Raw genomic sequence first — 21,459 nt, forward strand, 5'->3', positions numbered from 1 at the left:
ACCCTGAACCAATTCAAAAACTGCCACCCTCAAACCCATTCAGAAATCACCTCAAACCCATTCAAACTCCTGCCCCCCAAGCTCATTCAGAAACCAGCCTCAAACCCATTCAGAAACCACTACCCAATCATGCAGAGACCACCTCTAACCCATTCAGCAACGGCCCTTAAACTCATTCAGAAACCACAATCTGAAACCAGTCAGAAACCACCCTGAACCCATTCAAACTCCTCTCCCTGAAACCATTCAGAGACCGTCACCCAAAACCATTCAGAAACCACCCTCAAAACCCAATCAGAGATCACCACCCGAAACCATTCAGAGACCACCCCAGCTCATTCAAACTTCCCCCGAGCCCTCTAAACCCCACTCTGTTCACAAACCACCTTGAACCTATTAAGCCATTCAAATACCTTCACCCCCACCAAACCATTCACAAACTAGTCCACCACCCACAAAACCGTTGTCCTCGTTCCTGGGGCTGGTGTGAAACCATTTGAGACACAGAAAAAGGGTTAAAGTGATGCCCCTCCCTTTGATCAATGATAGCCCCCTGAGATGATTCATTTCAATGAGCCATAACCAGCATTTACTTCTGAGACAGGTCCATCCATGAGGTCATCTGTGGGAATGTTGTCTCATAACCATGTACGTTTCTCACAAGCTGGTGGGTGGAACAGGGAAAAGAACAGGAAATGTTTGACGTAATGAGAAACCACTTTATCCTCTCACCCCTGGGACCATGGCTTTGTATCCAGATGTCCCTCCCAATTGCATAAAAGTCTCTTGTCTCAACACATGTAACATGGTAAAAGAAAAATCAAAACCTCCCAATCTTACAAAGTGTGGCAGCAATTGACTGCGTCAGGGCATGGATAGGTTAACAGAATTGACCGTATGGAATAAGTGGATAGAATTTAATCTAGAGAGGTGTGAAGCAATTCATTTTGGCAGAAGTGATAGGGAGAGGCAGTGCAGACTTAATGGCAGAGAGGGTAGAGAACAGCACTGCAGGCAGGCTTACAGGCACAGTCTGTCTCCCTGGGCTCAGCAGCAGGCTATCACCATCCCTCTCCAACCCTCACCCCGAATCCAAGCTCTAAAGAGCCCAGCTTTTGAATACATTTTTGTTTCCGTTTCGAGCAAAATATCCCCAGGGACAGTGTGCTGCAAAATGGTGCCACCTCTCTCTCTCTCCTTCACTCACTGAGACGCTTGTAGCATCCTAGTTGGCTTTAAAGCTGAAAGACCTTCTGTTGTCTCCTGGGCTTGGTGAGCCTTGAAGGACAGTGAGGATGCCGTCAAGTCAGTAATTGGGAAAAACCACAGGCAGGTGACCATTTATCCTCACACAGTGCAGGCTTCTGGTGGCAGTCCTGCCCACCATCAAGCCTATAATGTGATCCATTGTGGGTGAGATGAGATACTGCTTTCAAGTGCATTGAAAAGGGTTTGAGTTTGTACAGTGCTGTGAAATGTGGCGCTGGAAAAGCACAGCTGGTCAGGCAGCATCCGAGGAGCAGGACTGTCAATGGCATAAGCCCTTCATCAGGAAGGTGGGGGGGAGCTGAGGAATAAATAGGCCGGTTGGTGTAGGGCTAGTGCCAAGGTAGCTGGGAAGGCAGTAGGTGGTTGCAAGTGGGGGGGGGGCTGGTCATTGTGATAGGTCGGTGGGGAGGGTGGAGCAGATAGGTGGGAAGGAAGATGGACAGATGGGACAGGTCAAGTGCATGGTGCTGAGTTGGAGGATTGGATCTGAAATTAGGTTGGGGGAGGGGAGATGAGGAAACTGGTGGAGTTGCCGTTGATGCCGTGTGGTTGAAGCGTCCCAAGGCGGAAGATGAGATGTTCTTCCTCCACTTGTCCGGTGGCTTGGTTTTGGTGGTGGAGGAGGCTCAGGACTTGCATGTCCTTGGTGGAGTGGGAGGGGGAATTGAAGTGTTTGGCCATAGGGCAGAGGACTTTTTGGGTGCATGTGTCCCAGGGATGTTCCCTGAAGTGCTCCACGAGTTGGCGTTCTGTCTCCCCGATATAGAGGATACCACATTGAGAGCATCGGGTATGGTAGATGAAGTGGGTTGGATGTGCAGGAAGATCTCTGCCAGATATGAAAGCATCCACCCATCTCATCTACTATGTACATTGCTCTTGATGTGGTCTCCACTATATTGGGTAGACCGAACGCCAACTCACAGAGCCTAACAGGGAAAATCTCCGGAGCACATGCAACAAAAAATCCCACTGCTCTGTGGACGACCACTTCAACTCCACCTCCTACTCCACCAAGGATGTGCAAGTCCTGGGCCTCATCCACCGCCAAAACCAAGCCACCCAATGACTGGAGGAAGAACATCTCATCTTCCGCCTTCAACCGTACAGCATCAACGTCAACTTCACTAATTTCCTCATCTTCCCTCCCCCCACCTTATCACAGTAAAACCTCCCAACTCGGCACCACCCTCTTGACCTGTTCCACCTGTCCACCTTGCTTCCCACCGATCCGCTCCACCCTCCCTCTCAACCACCACCTTTATCCCCCACCTGCATCCACCTATCGCCTTCCCAGCTACCTTCACTCCCACCCCACCCTCCTATTTATCTCTTAGCCCCCATCCCCTCTCCATCCCCAAAATTCCTTTTGAAGGGCTTTTGCCCGAAATGCCAGCTCCTCGGATGCTGCCTGATCTGCTGTGCTTTTCCAGCGCCACACATTTTGACTCTGACTTTCTGGCATCTGCAGTCCTCACTTTCTCTCAGTGTTGTGAAATGGATGGTAACAAAAATGAAGCCCATATTACAGTTCTCCTTTTTTATTGAGTTAGCAATGGAAATGTAGACCAGAGGAGATGGAATAATGTGGCTGCTGGCTTGCTTTCACCTGTTTTGTAATACCCCATAAAAACAAAAATCAACTCAGATGAATCAACCCAGTTTTCAATTTGAGGACTGTTTCTATCATGACTTTACCTCATTTACTTTTAAAGATTATTCTAAACTTCACGGCAATGGACACGTTCAGGAGCCGGCTGTGCTGGTACGATTATGTAGAAGTGCGAGATGGATACTGGAAGAAAGCCCCATTGCGTGGTAGGAATAATTGAACTCTTGGCTTTAATCTGACTGTGATCTGCTCTGCCTTCTACCTGTATCACTTATGTTCTTGTTCTGTTTCATCTCTTTGAATGCATTTGTCCTTGCACGTTTTTTGCCCTCCATCAGTGCACTCTAATGAGGAGCTATCACACGACTCTGAGGCTGGGGATGGTTGCAAAGTGTTAATATTACTGAATTGGCAATCAATAGGCTGGGCTAATGTTCTGGAGACCAGAGCTCAAATACCTTCAAGGCTGCTGTGGGCAATTTGCACTCAATTGATTAATAAATGAAGAATGAAATCATGGTCTCACTAATAGTACACTGGATTGTTGTAAACAGCCAGTTGCTTGAGTGGAGGAATCTGCTGTTGTTACCTGGTTTGGCCCATAGGGGACCCCAGATCCACAGGAATATGATTAACTCTTCACAGCCCTCTGAAATGCAAGTTACTCAGATGGCTCCTGAACACCTCCTCAAGAGCAATTCAGAAAGGGTCGTTCAGGGTGGGCGGCACGGTGGCACAGTGGTTAGCACTGCTGCCTCACAGCGCCAGAAATCCGGGTTCAGTTCCCGCCTCAGGCGACTATCTGTGTGGAGTTTGCACGTTCTCCCCGTGTCTGCGTGGGTTTCCTCCGGGTGCTCCGGTTTCCTCCCACAGTCCAAAGATGTGCGGGTCAGGTGGATTGGCCATGCTAAATTGTCCGCAGTGTTAGGTGCAGGGGTAAATGTAAGGGTCTGGGTGGGTTGCGCTTCAGCGGGTCGGTGTGGACTTGTTGATCTAATCTAAATGCTAGCCTAGCCAGCAACACCCACATGGATTAAAAAAAAACTTTTCAGTTCTTCAAACCCATGCTCATTTTCATTCACTGTTCCTCCTTGAATTAATATTGACCATATCATAACCCGTAGGCAGTTGACAGCTTGAGACAAATCTTAAATGGAGGGATAATAGGCAGCTTTTGCTATCCTTGCCACAGCTAGGTGAGGATTCTTGGCAATGTGTAGTTTGATCACGGCGTCTGTGTTTAAAATCTGCTCATTGTTTTTAAAATCTTCTATTGCACCTGTCAGTGCCAGCTTTCGAGAAAAGCTAGTGCCATGCTTCATTTGACATGGCATGTGCCTTGTTTGGCACAGGACTGTGGACTGGCAGCCAGTGCACTGATAGATCCATCAGTAGTACTGATCTCTATCTGTAAAATTTATCATCATGGAATGTTGTAATCCCCATGCTGAATATACTCCTGTCATTCTGTATTGCACCATGGCACCAGTGGAGGCATGGGCACTGTATGTTCAAGTCCAAGAGAGGTTGAGGAGGCTGTAACTGCTTAGAAGAATGAAATGTGATCTTCTTGATGCACTCAAAGTACTCACACAGATCAACAGGGTAGATGCAGCATGGATTTTACCACCTGGTTGAGCAAGGGCTGCTGTGCAGTCCTTAACCAGGGAACACAACCTCTCACTAAGAGGCTGGCCATTTTAGATAGGATGAGGAGGAATTGCTTCACTTAGAGGGCAGTCAATCTTTGGAATTCTCTACCCCAAAAGGCTGTGGATGCTCCATCCTAATGTTCAAGACTGAAGTTGATAGCTTTCGATATATTAAAGATAGCAAGGGATTAGATTAGATTAGACTTACAGTGTGGAAACAGGCCCTTCGGCCCAACAAGTCCACACCGACCCGCAACCCACCCGTACCCCTACATTTACCCCTTACCTAACACTACGGGCAATTTAGCATGGCCAATTCACCTGACCCGCACATCTTTGGACTGTGGGAGGAAACCGGAGCACCCGGAGGAAACCCACGCAGACACGGGGAGAACGTGCAAACTCCACACAGTCAGTCGCCTGAGTCGGGAATTGAACCCAGGTCTACAGGCGCTGTGAGGCAGCAGTGCTAACCACTGTGCCACCATGCCGGATATGGAGATAGTGCAGGAAAATGGCATTCAGGTAGGTCAGCTATGATCCAGTTAAATGGCAGAGCAGGCTTGATGGACCAGATGGTCTCCCATTTGTTCCTATTTTCCATATTTCTAATTTAGGAAGGTGTGACTAGAGTGATAGTGTTCCCACTATTGTCATGCCGGTTGCCCTGATCTTCCTGGGGTGAGGTATGGCGATTGGGAGGTTGTTCATGGGTACCAGTGCAAATCACCAATCGCTCAACTCCTGTCAACCCCTGGCAAAGTACCAATGTGGGACTGATGCCCCTTCTAGCACGCACTTTGATGAGACAAAGCATTTGTTTCTTGGTATTTCAAATCCCAGGCCCCAGATGGCAAGGTGATGATTGAGGCTGGGTAACCCAGCTCGCAGTAGTGAGGTAATAATGAGCCGAGTTGGTGGAAGTCTGTCAAATATTGGAGTTGAAAAATGTGGTGCTGGAAAAACACAGCAGGCCAGGCAGCATCCGAGGAGCAGGAGATTCGACGTTTCGGGCATACGCCATTCTTTAGCTTATGCCCGAAATGTCGATTCTCCTGCTCCTCAGATGCTGTCTGGCCTGCTGTGTTTTTCCAGCACCACATTTTTCAACTCTGGTCTCCAGCATCTGCAGTTCTCACTTTCTCCCTGTCAAATATTGGATAAAAGGTGCAGTAAGCGGGTGGAATTGATGTTCCAAACGCCTTTGTACCCTCAGTGCTTCTTATTACAAATTGACTATGAATTTGAGTGGGTGTTCGTACCACAGGTTCTGACTGTTCTCCCATCTGGTTCAGAGGGATGGTGCAGCAGTGAATAATCTCCTGGCAACCTGTCAAGCTACTTGTCCAGACCCCTTTACTGCAGTCAAAAGGCTGGCAGCCAGAATCAACATTGACATCCCATGAGCTGTGGAGGGGTCAGTAATTCAGAGTTTCCATGGCTGAGTGCAGCATTCGGGTGATCTGAGAATTGTGAGGCTAAACAATTTGGCCAGAAGCCATACTTCAGCAGAAGACAGCGCCCAGGAGTGTTTTGGGTGGAGGATGGATATTTGTTGGTTTTTCACCTCCGATAACATTGAGAAGCCTATAATTAATATGATATCTTCATCTTTCAAATTCCGTTTTAAATCCCAGCTGAACTAATTTCTTGCCCTTTTATGACAATGAAATTGCTTCTCTGTCTACATCTGATGATCTGGCACACAGCACCACTACTGTGTTGAGACCTGTTTGACTGTCTCAGCATGTTCGTTTTGGCTTCACCTTTGCGAGAAGCAGCCTCTGTCTGTTTTGTCGACGCTGTGTGTTTTTGCTTTGGCTGAACTTTCAATATAGTGGTGATAAGGTGCATCCCTGCATGAGATGGTAACTCAAGACCCTATCTTCCTGGATTTGTTTGCCAAATGCATAGATTTCCCTGGGTCAGTGCTTGTCCTTCATTCAGCATCAAAATCATTAGAATTTACAGCAGAGCAGGAGGCTACTCCTGCATGTGTGCTGGCTGACAACTTACCATCCAGCCTGATTTCTCTTGGTGCATAGACTTGTGAATTATGGTATGCAAATGCTTCGAAAAATTGTGATTGTTTAACAATGTTCTTACATGTGTTGAGAGTTTCTCCCTTGACCATCCTTTCATGCAGTGTGTTTCAGACCACCACCACTTCAGGTTTAAAAAAAATGTGTTTCCCTCCAATTGTCATCTCCCTCTCAATTTAAATTTAGATTACACTTAACAGCAATCTAGGTTTGTTCAATATAACGCGTCAGTTGTATGACACGATGAAACTTAACAGCGGTGTAGGTTTATTCAATGGATTGCATCAGTTGTGTGACACTATGATCTTTTGCTATAAATTCTGTGTCCTATGATTCTGCCTCACTAGCTACCTGATGAAGGAGCAGCACTCCGAAAGGTTGTCCTTCCAAATAAACCTGTTGGACTATAATCTGGTGTTGTGTGATTTTTAACATTCTCAATTTAAAATTACACCAGTGGTTTATGGACCCCTCAACCAACGGGAATTCTATCCATTCTATCTAAACTATGAATATTTGTATAATGACCCTTAGTTTCATCTGTTTCAAAAAAAATAGTTCTACCCAATTCAATCTGTCCTGGAACGAAAATTCTCCAGCCCAAGTAACATCCTTGTAAATCTCTGCTATGCCATATCTCGTGTAATTACTCTTTCATATGGTGCAGTAACCAGAGCTGTACTCAGTCCTCCAGCTCCGACATTAAGCAATTCCTTTAACAACTTGAGAATTGACAGAGGAATTGAGAGAAGCATCGATTAAGGTTCAATGCAATGACAGCCCGCAATGAATTCTTGTGCTTGTGGTTAACCCGATCACTTAAGTGTGTGTTTCTCTCTTTCTGTCTTCAGGCAGATTCTGCGGAGATAAAGTTCCTGCCTCTCTCATCTCCACGGATAGCCGCCTGTGGATTGAGTTCCGCAGCAGCAGCAGCTGGGTTGGCAAAGGATTCTCCGCCGTGTATGAGGGTAATCACGGATATTCTTTCTTCCCTACTTAGTTGTCCTCCCTGGGAACTGAGAAGCAAGTGTGACCTATCTGTACTCCACAAAGGGGATATTCAATATTACTGGGCATTTTTGCTTTATTGTGGGAAAAGGCTTTGTGTGAGGCAAGCATTGAAGTTGGACCGTTCAGACCAAATGGCCTGTTTTGGAATGACAAGTTTGTTGGGCACTCTCCTGCCTGTTAAAAGGTGACCTCCTGAATGTTTGGGTGATATTGATGCGCCATCCCACTTGCCTGCTGTTTTAGTCCCCAGAATTCCAGTAATGGCTACTCGAGATGGTGTGATTGCACTCTGGTGATACACAAGGAGGTGTTCCAGCTGGGCACTCAGGGCTGTCGGCACCATTCCCTGTAGGGATTCCTGCCAATTCAGTGGCACTACACAAGAGCAGGGAGTTATGTGCAGACAAGAATATGGTGGTGTAATGGTAATGTCACTAAGTTTGTAGCTCCAAGGTTCAAACCCATACATTCGGAGTATGGGTTCAAATCCCACAATTGTTGCAATTTAATTTCATTAAATAAGACTGAAATGAAAAGCCTGTCTCCTTTAAAATAAAAAGACTCAGCAAGCCTCTCAGTTCAAGGGCAACTTTTTTTTCCCTTTGTTCTTTCATGGGATGTTAGTGTTATTGTCAAGGTTAGCATTTGCTGCCCATGATTAATTGCCCTTGAGATGGGCAGTAAATGTTAGCCTTGCCAATATCACCATCATCCCCTCAAAGAATGCATAAAAAGAGTCAGCTTAGTTCCGGTGTATCTGAGAGACAACAGCAGAATGCAGATCACTTTTATACTCTCAGTGAGCTGCTCAAAATCAACCATTTGCAAAGAGGCATGGAGTAAGTTTATTAGGAAGGGACTCGACAAGTGTTAGTGCAGAGTGAGAGAACCAAGGGATACAATCTGAAAATGGGTGGGTGTAAGAGGGTGGAGCCCAATGAGGAAAAACATTTCTGCCCCCGGTCTGAGTAAAGGTTTGTGTTTATTTGATTTTCATATACAGTTACACCTGGATCTCAGTACAGCCAGCATGACGGCAGCAAGCTGTGTTTTACAACATGTGGCGGATCAGTCACTATCCAAATTCATGTCAGGTTATTTGGCCCAGATTCTGAGAGTGCAACTGGTGCAAGTGTCCCGGGGTATGCTGTCCCCACACAACTCACTAGTGGATGGGTACTGAGCGGGCTGAGGCAGGGTGAAGAGACAGGGAGGATTCATGTGGAAGAAAATCAGAGTGCAGAATATGAGGAGCCTAAGGTTTGTCTGGGGGGAGGCACCCTTCCCCTCTCACTCTCGACCCAAAGATCAGTAATCAGGCAGGGCTGTGATAGCCATAGGGCTGCTGCATAGCTCAAAGTAACTTCATACACAGGAGAAAAATCACCAGGAGTTTTATTTCCTGTGCAGGCCAAGTAGCTCAATGCCAGATGGGGTAGGAATGCGTCTAGTGCGGTACAAATCTAAGGAAATAATGAAACAATTCTGGACTTTTTCACAGGGTTTAATTATTAGTTTGCAACTCTGTGCTTTGCACAGGCTATTAAAAAGAGTGCTGTCAATTTTAAAATGTCTTTCTCGTTTTATTTCTCTCACTAATTGGGTCTTTTTGAAAGTCCAGGAGTGTTTAACAGAGATGATGTGCCGAGGGGGAGAACTCACATATAGTTAACCTGAATTGCATGCAGCTCTGACTCTGTAGCAGTCTTCAATCAGAGTGTGATCAGTATGTCCAACTGTAACTTCAGAGCCAAGTGCAGAAATTGGAACAGGAGGAGGCCATTCAGCCTTCAAGCCCGACCCACAATTCAGTTCAGTCATTATCATTTGCATACTATGTCCATTTACCTGTTTTTTGATTATAACAGTAGTCACATAACAGTAACAGTAAGAAAGCACATCACCACCACCTTCTCAAAGGCAACTTGGGATAGACAATAAATGCAGGCCAAGCCAGTGACCCCATATCCCATGAATGAATCAACAAAAATAGATCAATCTCAAGTTTCACACTTGCGTTTGACTTTGAGCCTCAATGTGTCTGTGTGGTTCAAATCCCAGGAAATAATGGAACAATTCTGGACTTTTTCAAAGTGTTTAATTATTAGTTTGGAGGAGTGGGAATGCTTGAGAGAGAAATGCAGAGAGAGGTTGAATGGTGGATGGGTTTAGCAAAGAAATCTCAGACCTCAAGACCCAGGCAGTTATAATCATGGTTGCTAGTAATGAAGCTTTTCAAATCAGAGAGCGCTCTCAATACCAGACTTTTTGGAAGCGGGGAAGGAGCATGGGCCTGGAAGAGGAGATTGCTGCAATAGGGAGGGACAGTAGCCAAGGAGAAATGGAAGTTGAAACTGGATTGAGATTGTTTGGGCCAAGCCTCCTCTTCTTGTGCCTTAATGACTTTGCAAGCTAAGATCTAGCCATTTGTAAAAAGTAGGACAAGACATTGTGACCAGTTGTTTAGATTTCCATTTGTGCTTTGAGTTGGTGAGCTGTTGCTCCAGAAAGATGGTGCTGTCTGTTGCCTTAGTGCCTAAGACTGGACACCAAACTACTTCCACCATCCTCCCGATTCTCCTGGAGGGGCTGCTTAACATTAGGTCATCAGGCTTCCATCTGTCTCCTTACCTGAGCCAGAACAGTGTTACTCTGTTTTGTGCTATTTAATCAGTCCTTCCAACATTCCTCATTCAGCACTTAGTAGGAGGGGTTACTATTGTAATCAAACAGCAGGAGTCCCAGGTAACCTTTGGAGGGCAGGTGCCACGCTTCATCACTTTAGCACTTCCTTGTCCATCTGTCACTCAATGTTCACTTCAACTCTCCTGGAATGATTGACTATAGAGGCCGAGCAAAACCGCAGCTGCAAGTGCTGAGTGTGCTACGTTTTCTTGTGTATAAATTTCAGCCATTTGTGGTGGGGATATCAATAAGGATCTCGGACAGATACAGTCTCCAAATTACCCCGATGACTACAGGCCATCTAAAGTCTGCATTTGGAGGATAAGAGTCTCTGACAGCTTCCATGTTGGGCTCAGCTTTCAGTCATTTGAGGTAGGTTTCAATTTTCAAACGTCATTTCTCACACTGTGCCATCAAAGTGGATTAAAACAAGGTGGCGAGGTATGAAAAGTCATTGGTTATCACATCACTTCACCCAGAAATCAACATTATTGCTGATTTCCATGTTGCCTTTATCAATGCTGCTTTATTGGACTTGCTGTGACACATGTTGTGTATAGAGAGTGTGTTTACACCAAAGTGGATTTTCTGTCATTATCACTAATCAAATGTTGCCACTGCAGCTCTGTTATCCCATCCTATGAGCGGCAACTCCTCCTGGGATTCAGTTACAAACTGCAGGTTTTTTTCTTTCACACCATAAAATTGAAAGGTCTAGTGGGCACTCAGTTTTGCATGAAAGCCTATAGATCGTACACTGTCAGGTTGAGTTAACTGAATTCTCAATTCCCAACTTCAAATCCAAATAATTGACTCAATTTAAATTCAAATACTTTCCAGTTCAGTCCCAATGAATTGTAGTCGGCTTCACACATAAGTGAAATGCAGCAGCTGCTGTGCACACAGCAAGGTTCAGCAAACAACAGTGTGTTAGTGACTGGTCTGTCTGTTTTGATGATGATGGATATGGGATTAATAGTGAGCAGGACCCTGGGGGAACTCCCATGCTCTTCTTTGAAATGGAGCCATGGGATCTGTTGCGGTTATCAAACTGATTCCATTCCTTCATTAGTATCAAGGAAAGGGAAAGGATATTTGGTACGTTGGTGAAGACCAGATCCTGTCAGTGACTAACTTAATGGGATAAGCTCCAGTTCTGCTCAAGAATGCTGAACGAGTGATGACAGACAGTAATTTGCTCAGACAGTTGACAGCTCACTGCAATGTATTGAATTGACCTCAGGATTTAAGACACAGCATCAATTTCTAATCTCTCCCTTCCAACCTGTAGTTACCAGCTGCTCAGATATGACAGTTCACCACTTTAACTCTGGCACCACTGGCTTCGTGTATGTGTCATAGATATATCATCAAATGCGTGCATTGCGTGCGCTGTATGTTATACGGTTTGACCTGTGTGAGTGTGTTTCAGTATAGAGTCTGTCTACTGTGTGCATGGGTGACGCGTGAGTCTGACATTTGAATGTGTGAACAGTGTGCTAGAATTTGGGCTGTGCGTGAGTGTATACAGTGTGTTTTCTCAGTGTGTGCGCGTACACCAGTTCTGCTGAAACTTCACTCGCAAACTCTAGAGCTGTTTTACTCCCCGTGCAGATTGAGAGACACGATAGCTGTGCATATGACTACCTCGAGGTCCGTGATGGAAGCACTGATGACAGCCCCCTGATTGGCCGTTACTGTGGCTACGACAAGCCTGATGACATCAAGTCGAGCTCCAACAAATTGTGGATGAAATTTGTGTCGGATGGGTCCATTAACAAAGCCGGCTTCTCCGCAAACTTCTTCAAAGGTAGGTACACAGACCGATTCCACTTTCACTCATTGCTTGCTGATTATGAACGTGTTATAAAATACTCGTTAGAGAAAACATGTAAGCTTCTAGGGCCTACCTTTCATAGCCCTAAAACAATTTGGAATTGTCCTCCCTATTTGTGCTTAAGCAGCATCAGTCAGCGTTTTGTTGGCAAGCCTTATAAGCTTAGCATTTGCAGTGGAGAGCATTTGAGTTAAGGTTCAACTGAGCAGTTGATGAGATCATGGAGAAAATAGGAAGAAATAGCTTGCATTTCAAAGGGGACAGTCATGCTGGGACAATCCCAGCATGGTACAATCTTGGGTGGTAATAGACAGAATCAATAGGGAAATGCAGTGGATTGAGTTTATATGGACTTCAATCACATTTTTATTAAGGTGCCACACAAGATTATTTGAGCGTTATCAAAAGTTACGAATGGCGCCAGTTGCAACACTGATGATAAGGGCAGGAAGGCTTTTAAATGTGCAGACTGGGAAGTTGAGCAGCAAGTCAGCTTTAGGTAAGAGAAGACAAAGCACAGTCTACACCATAGAAAATAAAGACAGAAAAAAGCAAAACATTCTGATGCAAACAAAAATCATGTGGTTTATTTTGAGGTGCATAGAATTCAAAAGTAATGGTACAAATATGGGTAAGTCAGGCTGCACGTGAATTACTTTGCAATTCTTGCCTCATAGATTTCCTACAGTGTGGAAACAGCCATTCGGCCCAACAAGTCCACACCAATCCTCCAAACAGACCCATTCCCCCACCCTATATTTACCCCTGACTAATGCACCTAACCTACACATACCGGAATACTATGGGCAATTTAGCATAGCCAATCCACCTGAACTGCGCATCTTTGGACTGTGGGCAGAAACCCATGCAGACGTGGGGAAAACGTGCAAACTCCACGCAGACAGTCACCTGAGGCTTGAATTGAACCCAGGTCCCTGACACTGTGAGACAGCAGTGCTAACCACTGAGCTCCTGTGGCTTCTTGCTATCTAAAGAGAAGCACTGGAGGTAATGCAGAAATCGCAAAAGGAAGTTGATCAGCTGGGAGAAGGGGGTTTGGTAGAATCAGCCTAACGACTGTGGAAGAGCAGAGGTAGATAAGCAGCTATTTGAAAGATTGAAAAATCATGGCAGCAATGAACATTGTGGTGATGATACAAATAAAATAAGTAATCATAATTAGAGACAACAATAGACACAATATTATAGACATAACAATAGGTCTAATTACAGACATAGTTATAGGCAATCATTAAAATAAAAATTAAGTACAACATATTTAAAGGGTTGCATAGTTTTGAACATCGAAGTGTATAAATAATTATAGAGTGTTGCAAAATTTAGGTCTCCTTACTTTACAGAACAAAAAGTAAAGATCTGCCACACCCTGCATTTTGTATTAAAGTCCACAGAACTTATCAAGGATTATGAAAGGAAACTTCACAGAACTTTCAAGGCAGTACCTCAGGTGACTAAACATGCTGGTGGGAAGGAATAAAAAGGCGAATATCACCCCAAATTTCTGTTTGAAAGTGTGATTCAGGAACGGAGTAAAACCAACTCTGGCCTCTCCCAGGGACAAGCTGTTCCCGTTCTCTGTGTCATCAGGGTGCAAATCTTTGACTCACCTTAGATTAAGGAGCCTTCCATGGAAAACAGGGAGTGGGTAGAACTTGCCAGGGAAGGATAATCAGCCTTTCAAAGCATTCAGCATCATCAGGGAGACTGCTTGCATTTGGTGGGAAAGTGACCATTGAAATATACCGTTGACATCTGGCTCAACTGGGTGCACTCTTCCTGCAATATATACATGTCGGGGATGTGGAATCAAAACCACATGTCAGTGGTATCACCCAAGCCAGGGAATTGGTTTGTCTGCCTGAGATAGCATTGCTGCCTTTTATCAGTAAGTAGGGTAAAGAAGACTGAAATACCAGCTCTCAGCAGTGGAAACGGAAAGAGGGGCTCCTACTTTGGATTTTCCTTTCTATCTGGGTAGTTGCCCTTTTTACCCTTCAGTGAAAAGCAAAATGATCCATTCTTCTCTACGTGTAGTTACAGGGGGTTTCTGCACAGACACAACTGGTGCTGATCTCTTTGCTGTCTTTATTCTAGAGGTGGATGAGTGCTCCCGGCCTGACAATGGTGGGTGTGAGCAACGCTGTGTGAACACACTGGGAAGTTACAAGTGTGCCTGTGACCCTGGCTACGAGCTGGCAAATGACAAGAGAAGCTGTGAAGGTGAGAAAGAGAGGGATTTTGTTTCAACTCTTTTTGGGGATGAGTTAAGAGTGCACCGTGTTGCTGTCTGTTTGGAGATGCATGTAAACCATATTTCCTTCCCTAATGGGAACCAGTGAATCCATAGGGCAATCCAGTAGTTTTGCCATCATTATTAATGAGTCGTAGGTTTTATTCCTGATTGGTTTGTTGAATTTGAATGCCCCAAGCTTTAAGATGGGATTTGAACCTGGCCTCCAAAGCATCCAGGTCTCTGGATTAGCAGTCCTTCAGTAATCCCAATATTCTTCCATCCCCCATTATGCGGTGCAAATCAAAGAGAGAACTTTGAAAGGGGAGAGGAGGGAGAATGCCTTTTGTGATGGATGTGGGAGAGAAGCTGAGGCCAAAGACAGCCATCATCCCAGAATTGAGATGCTCCTTGCTGGAATGGGCCAGCCCCAGTGCTTTAAGTGCTCTGATGCCAGGTTCAGTGTTACCATTGAGTGTTGAAGGTGCAGCTAGTGGTTGGGAGTGTCATGCCCCATCCTCCGATGCCACAGAAGCACAGCAGAAAAACTTGTTGGCCAGCAACGAGCAGCATGGTGCATTGCCCTGAAGCCAGTGTGTCTGAGAGTGCCAGTGAATGTAAATTAAATGCTTGGTGTGGGCGAGAGTTTGGTACTAAATTACTTGGGAACAGGGTGACTGAGCCTCGAGATAGATATACAAGGAATAAGCAAACAAGGAGGAGTTAAAAAAAAACTCAATTACTGCAAAGTGTTTAGTGCCAGACCTCCCTCTGGTATGTAGTAGTTGAGCTGTATTTGCCCAGCTGGAAGATGTTCTCTTTTGGAAACAGAATTCCTGCTGCAAATTCTGTTTTTTACTGGAGTAATGGTGTTTTATTAATTGCAGCCGCGTGTGGTGGTTTCCTGACAAAGCTAAATGGCTCCATAACCAGCCCAGGGTGGCCCAAGGAATACCCACCCAACAAGAACTGTGTCTGGCAAGTCGTGGCACCGACCCAGTATCGCATCTCCCTCCAGTTTGAGTTCTTTGAGATCGAAGGCAATGATGTGAGTATTTACTCAGAGCAAAAGCCAGTGCGAGATGAGCCAAAGATCTGCATTTGGGTAGTGATTTGCACATATCTCAAGGTGCTGTGGGAATGAAGTGTGGTCACTGGCGAAGTGGGAAAAGCAGCGACCAATGACCAGATTAATCCGTTTTTATTTGTAATGTTGCCTGTGGAATAAATATAGGTCATAACATGGGGCGATGTCCCCTGCTCTTGTTGGAGAATGCTGCAAAGCAGTACATTTCTAAGTAAGCACATTAGGGCCCTTGGTTTAACACCTCGTCTTCTGGCCTGTTTGACCAGTGTCACTATCTCAGTATGGGAATGGCAGCCTGGACTCTGATGCTGGGGCATGTACTCACAACCTTGCCCGTCTGTTGTGTGAGTGCAACCCCTGCTGAGTCACAGCTCACTGTACCATCAGCAATGGCTGCTGGCTTATTGGAGTCAAGGCACCCACCCAAAGCACTACACAGCCGAACAGAGACCCCAAGAGTACAAGAAATCAGTGGAAGATAAAAGGTTCAATTGCTGATGATTAGAGAACAGCAAACTGTCACACACCTCCTGAGGACAACAGAGTTGCCCACTCCCTCTCACCCTGCACTGGCACACTGCATTGAACAAGGTGAGAACTCAGAGAAGGAAGGGAAGGATATATAACTCTGACAGATGGATGGCCTTAGCCCTTGGAAATGTTGCGAAGCAGTGAATCACACCTTCGATGACTAGGACAGTGTAGCATGCATCGGTCATCATACTCTGTTCTCAGCACTGTTCTCAGTCTCCACTCCAGACTTCATCCCCTACTACTGACTCCGTTCATCTTCCCAGCAATTGTTGAGATTAAACCATCTGTAGCCCCAAGTTCAGCTCCTGATTCATGCTTGTGCCATCAGGAAGACTGTCTGTTTCAACAACTTTGGTCCATTTTCTGCTCGTCTGCATCCGGAACCCTCATTCACACCTTCATTACTTTTCCACTTCGACTGTTTCACTGCATTCCCAACTTGTCTTGCACATTCTAGCCTCCGTAAACTTGACCTTATCCAAATCTCCGTGTTTTGTGTCTCAACTCAAATTGTACCTGGGTTCAATTCCACCCTCGAGTGTATGTCTGTATGGAGTTTGCACATTCTCCCCATGTCTCCGTGCATTTCCTCTGGGTGCATCAGTTGTCTCCCATAATCCAAAGATGTGCAGGTTAGGTGGATTGGCCATGCTAAATTGCCCATAGTGTACAGAGATGTGTGGGTTAGGTGTGCATTCGTCGGAGGTAAATGTAGAGTAATAGGGTAGGAGAATGGGTCTGGGTAGGTTACTGTTCAGAGGGTGGGTGTTGACTTGTTGGGCCGAAGGGCCTGTTTCCACACTAGGGATTCAATGAATTCTGTTCCCCCTATTCTTCCTGTACTCACTGACCTACACTGGCTTTCTGTCAAGTAATGTCTTGATTTTGAATTCACTTCCTTGTTATCAAATCCTCCATCATGGCCACAGGCCCTCCCTATCTGTGGAATCTCCTCAGGCCCCAGAAACCTTCAAGATCTCTGCACACCTCTAATTCTGGCCTCTTGAGCAACCCCTGATTTTAATCACTCCACCATTGGTGGCCACATCTTCAACTGCCTGGGACCCTGAGCTCTGGAATTCCCTCCCTCAAGTTCTCCATCACTCTATCTCACTACTCTCAAAAGACAATCCTGAATACCTACATCCTTCAGCAAGCTTTTGATCACCGCTCAATATTGTATTTAGTGGTGTTTCTGTGAAGTGCTTTGGGAGTTTTGAACTTGTTTCAGTTTATAAAGGTGCATGAGACACTGAGCTAAATGGGGAGAGACTGCTTCCTTCCCTCTCCATGTCAGAATTCAGTCAGGACGGAGTGTGGCTTACACTGGCAATGTTGTATTACTATGTGTGAGATACTGTACCATACTATATTGTGTCATTTTAGGTCAATCATTGGTATCCCTACAGTAAAATTAAGCTGGATTGAAATCTGTTGTGCTTGGTGACTTGCTCCGATTTGATCTGTTCTGTTGATACTGTATCATAATGAAAGGTTCTGACCTGAAACATCGACTCCCCTCCTCCTCTAATGCTGCTTGACCTGCTGTGTTTTTATCTAGCTGCACACTTTATCCATCCTGATATTGTATTCTACCTATTGATGTGGTCAGTGATGTATCAATCTGATTGGTCTGTGATCTGTTTCTTTCCAGGTTTGTAAATATGACTACGTCGAAGTCCGCAGTGGCCTCTCCGCCGACGCCAAGCTTCATGGCAAATTCTGCGGAGCAGAGAAGCCGGAGGTGATCACATCCCAGTACAACAATATGAGGATAGAGTTTAAATCAGACAACACCGTCTCCAAGAAAGGTTTCAAGGCCCATTTCTTCTCTGGTATGTGAGCTGTATCCTTACAGGGTGCAAGGAGAGAGAGATCTCGGACGGTTGCAGGGCTGGAGGAGGCTACAGAGATCTCGGAGTAGTGTAGGGTGGAGGAGATTATGGAGATCTTGAAAGGGTGCAGGGCTGGAGGAGTAACAGAGATCTCAGAAGGGTGCAGGGCTGGAGGAGGTCACAGAGATCTCAGAAGGGTGTAGGGTGGTGGAAGTTGCAGGGATCTCGGAGTGGTGTAGGGTGGTGGAAGTTACAGGGATCTCGGAGTGGTGTAGGGTGGTGGAAGTTACAGGGATCTCGGAGTGGTGTAGGGTGGTGGAAGTTGCAGGGATCTCTGAGTATGTAGGGTGGAGGACGTTGCAGGGATCTCTGAGTGGTGTAGGATGGAGGAGATTATAGAGATCTCAGAGAGGTGCACGCCTGGAGGAGGTCACAGTTCTCAGAGGGGCGCAGGGCTAGAGCAGGTCACAGAGATCTCGGAGGGGTGCAGAGCTGGAGGGGGTCACAGAGATCTCCGAGGGGTGCAGGGCTGGAGGAGGTCACAGAGATCTCCGAGGGGTGCAGGGCTGGAGGAGGTCACAGAGATCTCAGAGGGGTGCAGGGCTGGAGGAGGTAACAGATCTCAGAGGGGTACAGGGCTGGAGGAGGTCACAGAGATCTCAGAGGGGTACAGGGCTGGAGGAGGTCACAGAGATCTCAGAGGGGTACAGGGCTGGAGGAGGTCACAGAGATCTCAGAGGGATGCAGGGCTGGAGGAGGTCACAGAGATCTCCGAGAGGTGCAGAGCTGTGGGAGGTCACAGAGATCTTGGGGAGGGCGGGGGTGCAGGGCTGGAGGAGGTCACAGAGATCTCGGAGAGGTGCAGGGCTGGGGAAGGTCACAGAGATCTCGGGGAGGGCGGGGGTGCAGGGCTGGAGGAGGTCACAGAGATCTCAGAGGGGTACAGGGCTAGACGAGGTCACAGAGATCTCAGAGGGGTACAGGGCTAGAGGAGGTCACAGAGATCTCAGAGGGGTGCAGGGCTAGAGGAGGTCACAGAGATCTCGGAGGGGTGCAGGGCTGGAGGAGGTCACACAGATTTCAGAGGGGTACAGGGCTGGAGGAGGTCACACAGATCTCCAAGGGGTGCAGGGCTGGAGGAGGTCACAGAGATCTCAGAGGGGTGCAGGGCTGGAGGAGGTCACAGAGATCTCGGAGTGCTGCAGGGCTGGAGGAGGTAACAGAGATCTCAGAGGAGTGCAGGGCTGGAGGAGGCAACAGATCTCAGAGGAGTGCAGCGCTGGAAGAGGTCACAGATCTCAGAGGGGTGCAGGAGCAAGGCAATAACAGAGATGTTGGGGATGCAGGGTTGCAGGAGGTCATAGAGATCTTGTAGATTGCAGAACTGGAGGAGTTCACAGATCTCGGGGTGGTGCAGGATGGAGGAGATCATAGAGATCTCGGAGTGGCGTAGGGCGGAGGAGGTCACTGATGGCGGAGGGGTGCAAGGTTGCAGGAGGCCGTAGAGACCTTGGAGGTTGCAGGACTGGGGGAGTTCACAGATGTTTGAGTGGTGTAGGGTGGAGGAGGTCAGAGATGTCAGAGCATTGAAAGGCTGGAGGAGTTCATAGATCTCAGAGTGATGTTGAGTGAGGAGGTCACAGAGCTGCCAGAAGGGTGTAGGATGGAGAAGGTGATAGAGATGTCAGAGGTGTGTCGGGTGCAGGAGGCAACATAGATCTTGAAGGGGTGTAGGATTGAAGGAAGTCACTGAGATCTTGGAGGATGTTGCAGACATTGCAGAAGTCTGTCAGGTTAGGGAAGGTGAAGACTACGGAGGGGTGTAGAGTGAGAGGATGGCTGGAACCCACTTAGATTGTCAGCTGATCCCTGCCCTGGTGCAGTGCTTTTCCTGTTCCATTTGGCTTGGTCAGTTTGTTCAATCGTTGGCAGGGATACCATGAGGGGGCATTTAGCTTTTCAGTGACTGTGAAAACTGTGCCTTACGCAGTAGCAAGTAGATAAAGAAGTGATGCCCTTAAAGTTTCCCACTTTTCCACGGGCAGAGTAGAACCAAAGGGGAGTACACTGCATCAGGCAAGCAAAAGTGATGGAATGAAGGACAGGACTGCCCCCTTTAGGATCCAGACCCAAATCACATCAAATTTTGCACACTGTGTAGTTTTGTACCTCACAGCTTGCTCTGTCACTTGCTCATGTAAATTATTCATGTTTCCTGGATCAGAGAGTACAAATGTGCTGTGCCTGTGCTGGCTGTTTGGAAGAGTGACAGATCCGAACCTCCTGCCCTTTCTTCAGATCCCTGCAAATTTTCCCTTTTCAGATATCTCGTACTCTCCCTTGGGAAAATCACTGTTTCAGGCAGAGATTTTCACATCACCACAGTTCATTGTTTGCGCTTCATCTTCACTCTGGTTCCTTTGCCATTGTTCTGTAATCTGTAAACCCGTGCTGTACCTTCCCTGGGAGTGTTTGTTGGGGCAGTGCCATCTCAGAAGCTGTAACCCCTGCCTGTTTACTTCCTCCCTCCTCACTATCCAAAGCCCCAGACACATCTTCCAGGTGAAGCAGTGATTTACCTGCACTTCACTCAATGTAGTCTGTTGTATTCACTGTTCACAGCAATGTGTGGTCTCCTCTGCATTGAAGAGACGAAACAGACTGGGTGACTGCTTTGTGGAACACCTACGTTCTGTCTGCAAAAATGACCCCAAGCGTCCAGTTACCTGCCACTTCAACACACCACCGTGTTCCCTGGACAGCATTTCTGTCCTGGGCTTTCTGCAGTGCTCCAGCAAGGCTCAACGTAAGCTGGAAGAATGGCAAGTCATTTTCTGCTTGGACCCTGCAACCTCCTGGTCTCAGTATCGAGTTGAATAACTTTCAGCCTAAACACCTTCTTCTGTGTTTTTACCCACTCCCACACTCCTGACCTTGTAGTCACAACCAACCAATTTTCACAACTAATGATCCCTATTGTCAGCTTTTCTTATTACCTGGTTCACCATTATACAGCCCTTTGTCTGTCAACTGCTGTTTTCTCTCTCTCTTCACTGATTGCTTACTCATTTCACCCACTTTGAACTGCACAGTGACTTCGTGGTTAGCACAGCTGCCTCACAGTACCAGGGGCCCAGGTTCAATTCCAGCCTTGGCTGACTATCTGTGTGAAGTTTGCATGTTTTCCGCATGTGTGTGTGTGGGTTTTCACCTGGTGCTCTGGTTTCCTCCCATGGTTCAAAGATGTGCAGCTTAGGTGGATTAGTCATGCTAAATGTCCATAGTGTCCAGGCATGTGCAGGCTAGGTTGCTTAACCATGGTAAGTGGAGGGTTATTGGTGGAGTCGTTGTCTGGGTCTGATTGGGACGGTCTTTGGAGGGTCGTGTGGGCCGAGTGGTCTCTTTCCAACTGTAAGGGTTCGATGATTCTATTCTGTGACTCCTCCCTTCAGCATATGTGACATCATTTCCAAGACCATCAATTCTGAAGAAGAGTCACTGGACCTGAAACCTTGACTCTGCTTTCTCTCCACAGATACTGGCAGACCTGCTGAGTTTTTCCAGCAATTTCTGTTGTTGTGTAGAGAGACCTTGATTCTGTATCTAACCCTGTGCTGGGATAGTTTGACAGGCACACTGTGCAG

General features: G+C 46.6%; 1 protein-coding gene across 1 annotated transcript in view; it reads left to right on the forward strand.

The window, feature by feature from the left end:
* Nucleotides 1–21,459, forward strand: part of LOC132837035 (bone morphogenetic protein 1-like) — a 132,016-nt gene that overhangs the window by 103,793 nt on the left and 6,764 nt on the right. Inside the window, exons 10-16 of the mRNA XM_060856689.1 lie at nucleotides 2,985–3,087; nucleotides 7,427–7,543; nucleotides 10,498–10,643; nucleotides 11,886–12,081; nucleotides 14,224–14,349; nucleotides 15,247–15,407; nucleotides 17,635–17,815. Of these exons, the coding sequence (XP_060712672.1) occupies nucleotides 2,985–3,087; nucleotides 7,427–7,543; nucleotides 10,498–10,643; nucleotides 11,886–12,081; nucleotides 14,224–14,349; nucleotides 15,247–15,407; nucleotides 17,635–17,815 (1,030 nt within the window). The remainder of the gene's footprint in view (nucleotides 1–2,984; nucleotides 3,088–7,426; nucleotides 7,544–10,497; nucleotides 10,644–11,885; nucleotides 12,082–14,223; nucleotides 14,350–15,246; nucleotides 15,408–17,634; nucleotides 17,816–21,459) is intronic.

Source organism: Hemiscyllium ocellatum, chromosome 48 (genome assembly GCF_020745735.1).
Source record: "Hemiscyllium ocellatum isolate sHemOce1 chromosome 48, sHemOce1.pat.X.cur, whole genome shotgun sequence".
In the NCBI taxonomy this organism is placed as follows: domain Eukaryota; kingdom Metazoa; phylum Chordata; class Chondrichthyes; order Orectolobiformes; family Hemiscylliidae; genus Hemiscyllium; species Hemiscyllium ocellatum.